Consider the following 11076-nt stretch of genomic DNA (forward strand, 5'->3'; position numbering starts at 1 on the left):
AGGGGTTTCACCATCTTGGCCAGGCTGGTCTTGAACTCCTGACCTCGTGATCCACCTGCCTTGGCTTCCCAAAGTGCTAGGATTACAGGCGGGAGCCACCACACCCAGCCAGGGGAACGATTTTTTAAATTAAGTAAAAAAAAAAGAGAGAGAAGGAAAAATGGAATGCCATTCCTCCAGTGCCTGTTTCTAGTGGACACTGACAGTTACTGACCATTCAAAAATGTTAAATAGGCAGGGTGCAGTGGCTCACACCTGCAATCTCAGCACTTTGGGAGGCCAAGGAAGGCGGATCACTTGAGGCCAGGAGTTTGATACCAGCCCGGCCAACATGGTGTAACCCTGTCTGTACTAAATATACAAAAAACTAGCCAGGCATGGTGGTGCATGCCTGTAATCCCAGCTACTTGGGAGGCTGAGGCACAAGGATCACTTGAACCCAGGAGGCACAGGCTGCACTGAGCTGAGATGGTATCCCTGCACTCCAGCCTGTGACAGTGAGACTCTGTTTCAAAAAAAAAAAAACTTAAATAATAATAAAGACATAAAAATCCACTCCTGGGCCAGGTGAGGTGGCTCAGGCCTGTAATCCCAGCACTTTGGAAGGCTGAGGCAGGAGGATTCTTGAGGCCAGGAGTTCGAGACCCACCTCTACAAAATATGTAAAAATTTGGCATGGCATGGTAGCATGTGCCATAGTCCCAGCTACTGAAGAGGCTTAGGCAGGAGGATCACCTTAAACCCAGGCGTTCAAGGTCACAGTGAGCCACGATCACACCACTGCACTGTAGCCTAGCAGACAGAGGGACACTGTCTTTTTTAAACCAAAGATGGGCCAGGTGCAGTGACTCACACCTATAATCCCAGCACTTTGGGATGCCAAGGTGGGTGGATCACTTGAGGTTAGGAGTTCGAGAGGTCAGGAGTTCGAGACCAGCCTGGCCAACATGGCGAAACCGTCTCTAATACAAAAATTACCTGGTCGTGGCAGTGTGCGCCTGTAATCCCAGCTACTCAGGAGGCTAAGGTGGGAGAATCACTTGAACCCAGGGGGCAGGAGCTGCAGTGAGCCCAGATCACACCACTGCACTCCAGCCTGGGTGACAGTAAGACTCTGTCTCAAAACAAAAAAATCCATTTGTTTAACTTCCAAACTAGGCCCTCTCCACTAGTGGCCATTTACAGTAATGGAGATTAAATGACCATGTAAAAAATTATCATTCTTTCACTTATTTAGTGTATTTACTTATAACAACTTTAAGTAATCCCTGATCAGGTAGCAAATGTGCTGCCATTATCCCTATGTGTTTTTCCTGTCCCCTCCCAAGAGGTAATCTGTTCAAATGAACGGGGATTCCATGGCATGCTCCCTAGCACTTGACATGGTGTTTTGTTCATGGTGGGCACTCAAATTTTTTGAATTCGTGTTTTCCAGAATATCACATCTCATAGTTATGTTTTTCTTAAAACAGCTCTTTTGCAATGATTCCAAAAATTCTACCCACTGATAGTTAAGCAAAGGAAAGCCCAAGTTGTTTAAAAGTTTTGTATTATATCATACAAACTGTCTTCATATACAAGTGCATTAAAAAAAATTTCCCCCTCCTCCTCCCCAAACATCACAGTAGACCAATTCTTCCTAATATACGACAAAGTCAAAACATATGTCCCCTCTGAATTCTAAAGAGCTAATTCTAGACACTAACATCTGGATCTTATAATTTACTGGTCTGGTATGGGCAGAAACAGTTCCAGTGCCTTTCAACTTATCCCTGAATTTTTCTCTTTTCAAAGTTCTAGGCAGTAATTTTAATGCCCTCAAATTGGATAAAGCTGATTACTTAGAGCTTATAAATTAGCTACACTTTATGACACTAAGAATAGAGCTATGACTTACGCATATCATACCTGTCAAACTACCTAGCACCGCAAATAGAACTAATATTAATGGATGGACTAATACAAGGATCTAACATATGACAGTGATAGTCTTAAAAACACCAATTTGTTATTTTCCTTATATATAATCCAAATTCCTTTCTATCCTTCTGGCAATGTTTTCTACTGCCTGGACTACCTTAAATAATTATATAGTGTCAACTTCTTGCTTGGGCCAGGTGGTGGCTCATGCCTGTAATCCCAGCATATTGGGAGGATTGCTTGAGCCTAGGAGTTCGAGATCACCCTGGGCAACATAGTGAAACCTCATCTCATTAAAAAAAAGAAAAAACAAACAAACAAAACATATATATACATATATATATATTGCTTAATGCTAATAATTCCTTCTCCAGGTCACTAGTAATAAGAAGCTATGGGCTTTAAACTTAAAAGGTGCTAAACCAGCTTAAATGTAAAACATTCTCATAATAGAATTGCACTGTATTTCTTTTCTACTTTGATGCTTTTCCAAAGTGCTATAGTTCCTGTGAGATTTGTGTCCTGCACAGAATCAAATTCTAGGTCTTTCACTTTTGGATGGCTGAGTACCATAAAACATGATTTATTTGGTAACAAAATGTTTCCAGGAGTTTAAAAGGGACCACTACTCAGAGCTAAAATAGTTCTAACAGTCACTTTTAAAAAAATCTAGAATATTTATCATTAGTTTATAAAGAAAAACACAACTCTGTCCAACTTACTCTAATAAAAATGGAAAATATTAAGATGAGCTGTGTGCTTATAAAGAGGTGCTACACAAGTCATCTGTTTTTTCTAGTAGACACAAACATTGCTTCAGTGACATTTAATATTCAATATATGATGCATTACTCAGCATTTTTGCATTTACTCACCACATATAACAAGGTCAGATATCAAAACAGTCCTGATCTTAAAACAGAGAACTCACTACCAATATTTAACTGTTTCTTCCTCGGACTACAGTTCCTAAACTATGCACAGGGAGCAAAGTGGTATTCCCTTAGAATAAACTTAGTCAAGGCTCAGACAACCCTGAGGTGAACTTAGCAAAGTCCTTGTAAGGAAATCTTCAGATGAGAAACTCCACCTATGTGAACTTTAAAGCTTTAAGACTGACCTATTAAACAGAAGTAGCATTTTCTCAGAGCACTGAGTCTAGTGATTGTCCACGTAAAGGAGGCACACACACAATTTTACCCAAATCCCTGATGTCTCTTCTGTATGGAAAATGCAGTCAGTGATGAAGAGCCAAAAACACATCTTGCCAGCTGTAGTTCTTTTACAGAGCACAACGTAGGAGGAAGCAATTAATATAAATGTGTTGGCGTGTGCATCTATGGGGAAAAAATAAACCTGTACAAGGCAATGGCTGATCCAACTATGAATTTTGATTAAACACATTTAGTAATACAGTTATGATTTCCAAAATGTCTACCTTTGAAGGTAAAAAAAGAAAACCCTGAAATGAAGCGTAAAATAAGGTTCCTGGGAGAAACCTTCATCACATTTTATATGCTTCTGGCTGTTCTCACTCATCCCGGTGCATGTGGGCCAAACGTGTACTTCTTAGAAAAGCCAAGCTTGTACTGAGAATATTGTTCTGAACCTACCTTTTTAAGTCCCTGCAAACATATAGCCCAACTTTCCCAAATCTCACCACTCCATAGTCTGCAACAGGTGTCAGCCCCACAGGTATCTGCTGAAATCTGGCATTGATCTCATTAGCTCGAATTTCCCTACATGATTTTTGTTCAGTCTCTAGGAAGCATAGTGTGAATAGAAGAGACTGAGGTCTTTCTCTGGGATAGTCCCAGGAAATTGAAATTGAAGGATAATGTGGAGTGCAGAGCCAAAAACTTCCCTTGTGAACTTAGTCAAACACACATGGTATACATATTCTCCTGGGTATAAACAAATTTACATTAATTAATATCAGCGCAACAGAACCCAAAACATTGGTAGATCAAATTCTAATGTGACGATTTAAAAGCAGACAGTGCTCCACTGGGTTAATAAATCATACTTAACTAAGAGACAATACTTCAAATACCACATCACTAAAAACTCCTAGTAGGCATGTCCCTCTTATCAGTTAGGAGAAAGAGCAAGCACCATGCTCAGTACTGCAGGTTACTGGACTGCTTTGATACAGCACCGCAGTTCACAGATAAACACTTCCCATCTTCTCTTCAAGTTACTGAATCTTTCTTCTTCCGGAATGGTGATTTTAGCCTCTTCCATACACTGTTTTTGGGCTTAGATTTTTTTTCCATGGCCAGTACTGCCTCCTTTTCTTTCCTACGTATCTCCCGTACAAGGGCATGGAAAACATCATCAATATAGTAGCGGTATGCAGCAGACGTCTCAAAAAAGGGACAGCTGAATTCTCGGGCCAAGGCCAATCCTTCTTCCTTGGTGACCTTTAAAGGCAAAATGTGAGAAAAGTAATGATGAAAACAAATTGTCCAAAACCTGAATGCACCACCACCTTAACACAAAGAAAGCTTCTCAACTCTGGAGGTGTTCAAGCATATGGCACTAATTTTTGCAATTTCAGGAGGCAAGATTACTTCTAAGGTTTCTTCTTCTGCCTTTAAATGATAAGATTCTATTTCTAGTCTACTTTTTTTTTTTTTTTTTGGTTTTTTTTTGAGACGGAGTCTCAATCAGTCACTCAGGCTGGAGTGCAGTGGCGCAATCTCGGCTCACTGCAAGCTCCGCCTCCCGGGTTCACGCCATTCTCCTGCCTCAGCCTCCCAAGTAGCTGGGACTACAGGCGCCCACCACCATGCCCAGCTAATTTTTTGCATTTTAGTAGAGATGGGGTTTCACCGTGTTAGCCAGGATGGTCTCGATCTCCTGACCTCGTGATCTGCCCGCCTCAGCCTCCCAAAGTGCTGGGATTACAGGCATGAGCCACCACGCCTGGCTTTTTTTTCTTTTTTTTTTTTGAGATGGAGTTTCGTTCTTGTTGCCCAGATTGGAGTGCAATGGCGTGATTGTGGCTCACCGCAACCTTGGCCTCCTGGCTTCAAGCAATTCTCCTGCCTCAGCCTCCTAAGTAGCTGAGATTACAGGCATGCGCCACCACACCTGGCTAATTTTGTATTTTTAGTAGAGATGGGGTTTCTCCATGTTGGTCAGGCTGGTCGCGAACTCCTGACCTCAAGTGATCTGCCCACCTCGGCCTCCCAAAGTACTGGGATTACAGGCATGGGCCACTGCGCCTGATCTCTAGTCTATTTTTTTTTTTTTTTTGAGACGGAGTCTCGCTCTGTCACCCAGGCTGGAGTGCAATGGTGCGATCTCAGCTCACTGCAAGCTCCACCTCCCGGGTTTACACCATTCTTCTGCCTCAGCCTCCTGAGTAGCTGTGACTACAGGCGCCCGCCACCTCGCCTGGCTAGTTTTTTGTATTTTTTAGTAGAGACGGGGTTTCACCGTGTTAACCAGGATGGTCTCGATCTCCTGACCTCATGATCCGCCCGTCTCGGCCTCCCAAAGTATAGTCTATTTTAAGATACTTTTGGAACAGGGAATAGTTATAGATATCAAACACACAATCTTAATTTTCCCCATACTTTTTATTTTAAGAAAGATAAATAGGCTGGACTTGGTGGCTCCCACCTGTAATTCCAGAACTTTGGGAGGCTGAGGTGGGAGGATTGCTTGAGCCCAGGAGCTTGAGACCAACCTGGACAATATGGTGAGACCCTATTTCAGCTCACTGCAAGCTCCGCCTCCCGGGTTTACGCCATTCTCCTGCCTCAGCCTCCCAAGTAGCTGGAACTACAGGCGCCCGCCACCTCGCCTGGCTAGTTTTCTGTATTTTTTAGTAGAGACGGGGTTTCACTGTGTTAGCCAGGATGGTCTCAATCTCCTGACCTCGTGATCCGCCCGTCTCGGCCTCCCAAAGTGCTGGGATTACAGGCTTGAGCCACCGCACCCGGCTGAGACCCTATTTCTACAAAATTTTTAAAAATTTAGCTGGGGCTGGGTGCAGTGGCTCACACCTGTAATCCCAACACTTTGGGAGACTGAGGCAGGTAGATCACTTGAGGTCTGGGGTTCGAGACCAGCCTGGTCAACATGGCAAAACCCTGTCTCCACTAAAAAGAAAATTAGCTGGGCATGGTGTTGGGCACCTGTAATCCCAGTTACTCGTGAGGCTGAGGCAGGAGAATCACTTAAACCTGGGAGGCGGAGGTTACCGTGAGCTGAGATTGCACCACTGCACTCCAGCCTGGGCGACAGAACCAGACTCCGTCTCAAAAAAAAAAAAGAAAAAGCAATTAGTTGGATGTGGTGGTATACACCTGTGGTCCCAGCTACTCAGGACGCTGAGGTAAAAGGATTGCTTGAGCCCAGGAGATCAAGGCAACGCTGCAGTGAGCTGTGTTTGCGCCACTGCACTCCAGCCTCAGTGACAGAGCAAGACCCTGTCTCAAGAAAAAAAAAAGTTGGGTGTGGTCACTCACGCTTGTAATCCCAGCACTTTGGGAGGCTGAGGCAGGCAGGCAGACGACCTGAGGTCAGGAGTTCGAGACCAGTCTGGCCAACATGGTGAAACCCTATCTCTACTAAAATAGAAAAATTAGCTGGGTGTGGTGGCAGGTGCCTGCAATCCCAGCTACTTGGGAGGCTGAGGCAGGAGAATCGCTTGAACCCAGGAAGCAGAGGTTGCAGTGAGCCAACATCATGCCACTGCACTTCAGCCTGGGTGATAAGAGTGAAACTCTGTCTAAAAAACAAAACAAAACAAAACAAAAAAACACTGGGCACGGTGGCTCACATCTATAATCCCTGCACTTTGGGAGGCCAAGGTGGGTGGATCACCTAATGTTAGGATTTCAAGACCAGCCTGGCCAACATGGTGAAACCCCATCTCTACCAAAATACAAAAATTAGCTGGATGTGGTGGCAGGGTACATGTAATCCTAGCTACTCAGGAGGCTGAAGCAGGAGAATCACTTGAACTCGGGAGTCAGAGAGGCTGCAGTGAGCCTAGATTGCGCCACTGCACTCCAGCCTGGGCGACAGAGTGAGACTCCGTTTCAAAACAACAAAATTAAAATAAAAAATAAAAAAAAAAAGAAAGAAAAGAAAGCTGGGGACAGTGGCTCACACCTGTAATCCCAGCACTTTGGGAGACCGAGGTGGGCAGATCATGAGGTCAGGAGTTTGAGACCAGCCTGACCAACATGGTGAAACCCTGTCTCTACTTAAAAATACAAAAATTAGCCGGGCATGGTGGCATGCACCTGTAATCCCAGCTACTAAGGAGGCTAAGGCAGAAGACTCGCTTGAACCCAGGAGGAGGAGGAGGAGGTTGCAGTGAGCCGAGATTGCGCCACTGCACTCCAGCCTGGTCAACAGAGTGAGACTCTGTCTCAAAAAAAAAGAAAAGAAAAGAAAAGAAATACAAAGGAAGGGAAAGAGATATACGCTTACACTAAAATACTGAAAACTATTAGGAGCCCATAATTGATACATCTAGTTATGGATATGCCATAATTTCTACTTTTGGATGGTTAGACTGTTTCTGCTACCATATATCCTTGCAATGAACATGTTATATACAAATCCCTAAGAATTTTTTCCAATGGAGATTAACAGAGAAGCATTATGAATTTGACAACTATCAAACTACTTCCAGCCAGGTGTGGTGGCTCATACTTGTAATCCCAACACTTTGGGAGGCCAAGGCAGGAGGATCACTTGAGTCCAGGTGTTTAAGATCAGCCTGGGCAACATAGTGAGAGCCTGTCTCCACAAAAAGTAAAAACAATTAGCAGTGAGTAGTGCACACACCTATGGTCCCAGCTACCCTCAAAGCTGAATTGGGAAGATCACTTGAGCAGGAAGGTAGAGTCTGCAGTGAGCTGTAGCCCCAACCTCACTGCAACCTCCACCACCTCAGGTCAAGGGATCCTCCCACCTCAGCCTCCCAACTAGCTGGGACCACATGTGCATGCACCACTACGCCCAGCTATGTTTTTTAGTATTTTTTGTAGAGATGGGGTTTCGCCATGTTGCTCAGGCTGGTCTCAAACTCCTGACCTTAAGCAATCTGCCCACGTTGGCCCCACAAAGTGCTGGCGTGAGCCACCTCACCCAGCCTGATTTTCTATTTTAAGGCAAAAAAATCTGTAAGCCAAGTCAAGAATCTGTAAGCCAAGAAACAAAAATGACTGATTGTATAAGATTACAGACAGTAGTTTCTTCTCTATCCTCACCTGTCTTAGCTGTTTGAGGTCTGACTTGTTTCCCACAAGAACCACAGGTGTATCATCAGTACGTCGAACTCGATAAATAAGCTGTTTAAACTCACGAACTTCATGGAAACTTCGACGATCCGTGATAGAGTAACAGATGATAAATCCTTCTCCTGCCCTCATATACTGGTCCCGCATGGCTGTAAACTCTGCCTAGAGGAAAACAAGGATCATCATGTATTGACGCATTCTAGTGCTACTACACACACAATTAGCTATTTCTTTCAGATTAAAGAAAATGCATGTCCATTACCTGCTATCCTGAGTCAGAGTGCATGAAAAATTAAGAGAGATAAACTAGTGATCTTCTCTGCATAGGCCTTCCCCTCCCCTTTACTAGAGTAAAAGAGCCTTTACTCATAACATTCTCGGATTTAATACCTGTCCAGCTGTATCCAAAATGTCCAGATTGGCAGGCTCATCATCAATACGGATCCTGATCTTATAAGCATCCTCTACAGGAGGGAAGAAAGGTGTACTATAAAGTCATAAATGCAGGAAGAAATGCCTATTTAAAACTCATCTTACAGAGTAGTACATTGCATCCAAATTCGTTAAATGCCCACATTTGCTCAGGAAGCATGCTAAATCCACTGAGATACATAAACTGAGACTTCAACTGAAGTTTTTTCTTTTCCACATAGGTGATGATGTAGTTTATTCATAGCTGAAGATTTCGCCTACAATTCTAAGCTAAAAAAGGATTCTGAGAAGATGTCTTTCTCAGGCCAGCTGGACACAGTGGTGACTGCCTATAGTCCCAGGTACTTGGGAGGCTGAGACAGGAGTATTTCTTGAGCCCAGGAGTTCAAGACCAGCCTGGGCAACACAGCAAGAGCACATTTTTTTTTTTTTTCTTGAGACAGGGTCTCACTGTCACCCAGGCTGGAGTGCAGTGGTGCGATCTCAGTTCACTGTAGCCTTGACTTCTTCTCAGGCTCCAGTGATTCTCCCACCTCGGCCTCCCAAGTAGCTGGAACTACAGGCGTGTGACCACCATGTTTGGCTAATTTTTGAGACAAGTCTCGCTCTGCCGCCCAGGCTGGAGTGCAGTGGCCAGATCTCAGTTCACTGCAAGCTCCGCCTCCTGGGTTCACGCCATTCTCCTGCCTCAGCCTCCCGAGTAGCTGGGACTACAGGCGCCCACCACCACGCCCGGCTAGTTTTCTGTACTTTTTAGTAGAGACGGGGTTTCACCGTGTTAGCCAGGATGGTCTCCATCTCCTGACCTCATGATCTGCCCGCCTCGGCCTTCCAAAGCGCTGGGATTACAGGCGTGAGCCACTGCGCCCGGCCCATAATTTCTCTTTTCTGAAAGCAAATTTCTTTATGCTGCATAATTACTAAAGTAACCTTGGAAATATAGAAAAACTAAAAAGACGAAAAAACACACTCAATATTTCATTCACTTAACAACTGGCTGCTTACATCTCAATGTATTTCCTTTTAACATTTTTTCTTGAATTCCTGCTTCAGACTCGTCCTCAAGAAGAGCTCATTAAATCAATGCTTCTCAATTATTCATTAGGATTTAGTGAGTTGTGAAATCTACTTAATGGGTAGGGACCGGCATTAAAATAAACAAGCAGAAACCTAAATAAAAACAGAAAATACCAGGTTGGGCGCAGTCATTCACACCTGTAATCGCAGCACTTTGGGAGGCTGAGGCGGGTGGATCACCTGAGGTCAGGAGTTCAAGACCAGCCTGGCCAATGTGGTGAAAACCCATCTCTACTAAAAATAGAAAAATTATCTGGATTTGGTCACGGGCACCTGTAATCCCAGCTACTTGGGAGGCTAAGGCAGGAGAATCGCTTGAACTGGGAGGCGGAGGTTGCAGTGAGCCAAGCTTGCGCCACTGGACTCCAGCCAGGGCAACAGGAGCGAAACTCTCCATCTCAAAAAAAAAAAAATAGAAAGAAAATATCAGAGTGGGTGAGGTACAGTGGCTCTCACACCTGGAATCTCAGTGCTTTGGGAGATCGAGGTGGGAGGAACACTTGAGCTCAGGAGTTTGAGATGAGCCTGGGCAACAGAGCGAGACTTCATCTCTACTAAAAAACCAAAAATATTAGCTGGGTGTACTGGCATATGCCTGTAGTCCCAGGTATTTGGTAGGGTGAGGTGGGAGGATCACTTGAACCCAGAAGGTCTAGGCTGCAGTGAGCCAAGATCACAACACTGCACTCCAGCCTGGGAAACAGAGTAAGACCTTGTCTCAAGAAAATATCAGAGTGCACCAGATGTAGTGAGGTAAAGTTTCATAATATTTTAGTTACACATACACATGTGCTTGTGTATATAATTTACATATACATATGCACACATTCATATACTTTTTTTTTTTGAGGCAAAGTCTCACTCTGTCGCTTAGGCTGGAGTACAGTGGTGCAATCTTGGCTCATTGCAACCTCTGCCTCCTGGATTCAAAGAATTCTCCCACTTCAGCTTCCTGAGTAGCTGGGATTACAGCAGCATTAACACGCCCAGCTAATTTTTGTATTTTTAGTAGAAACGGGGTTTTACCATGTTGGCCAGGTTGGTCTCGAACTCCTGACCTCAGGTGCCTTGGCCTCCCAAAGTGCTTCGATTACAGGATTACAGGCTCAGGATTACAGGTTCAGGATTACAGGCATGAGCCTCTGTGCTCAGCCTCATATGCTTTTATATCTCTACCAGTTACAATGCAAAGTCTTTCTGAGTTTACAGTCAGAGTTTGAAACCAAATGCACTAAATTATAAACTCAAGAACAGAAACCTCATCTTTTTGATCACCACTGTACTCTGAGGGTAAGCAGTGCTTGGCACATAACGGAAATTCAGGAGACATAACTATTTGCTGTTGAATTAGATAATTTTGCCAGGAGAGTAGTTAACT

General features: G+C 44.1%; 1 protein-coding gene across 1 annotated transcript; it reads right to left on the bottom strand.

Moving 5' to 3' along the window:
* Nucleotides 1-1532: 1532 nt before the first annotated feature.
* RIT1 (Ras like without CAAX 1) lies at nucleotides 1533-8981 on the bottom strand. Its single transcript, XM_017862121.1, has 3 exons — nucleotides 8580-8981; nucleotides 8160-8351; nucleotides 1533-4343 (listed from the first exon to the last, which is right to left on the bottom strand). The coding sequence occupies exons 2-3, from the start codon at nucleotides 8334-8336 to the stop codon at nucleotides 4113-4115; spliced, it is 408 nt and encodes a 135-aa protein (XP_017717610.1). The 5' UTR covers nucleotides 8337-8351; nucleotides 8580-8981; the 3' UTR covers nucleotides 1533-4112.
* Nucleotides 8982-11076: the final 2095 nt, after the last annotated feature.

Source organism: Rhinopithecus bieti, unplaced genomic scaffold, assembly GCF_001698545.2.
Source record: "Rhinopithecus bieti isolate Rb0 unplaced genomic scaffold, ASM169854v2 scaffold_64010, whole genome shotgun sequence".
Classification (NCBI taxonomy): Eukaryota; Metazoa; Chordata; class Mammalia; order Primates; family Cercopithecidae; genus Rhinopithecus; species Rhinopithecus bieti.

What these genes read in the sequence shown, in the direction of transcription:
- RIT1 (XM_017862121.1), bottom strand. Translation starts at nt 8,336, where the DNA reads ATGCGGGACCAGTATATGAGGGCAGGAGAAGGATTTATCATCTGTTAC. An exon ending in ACCTCAAACAGCTAAGACAG is followed by an intron (nt 4,344 to 8,159) that starts GTGAGGATAGAG and finishes TTGCCTTTAAAG; the next exon opens with GTCACCAAGGAAGAAGGATT.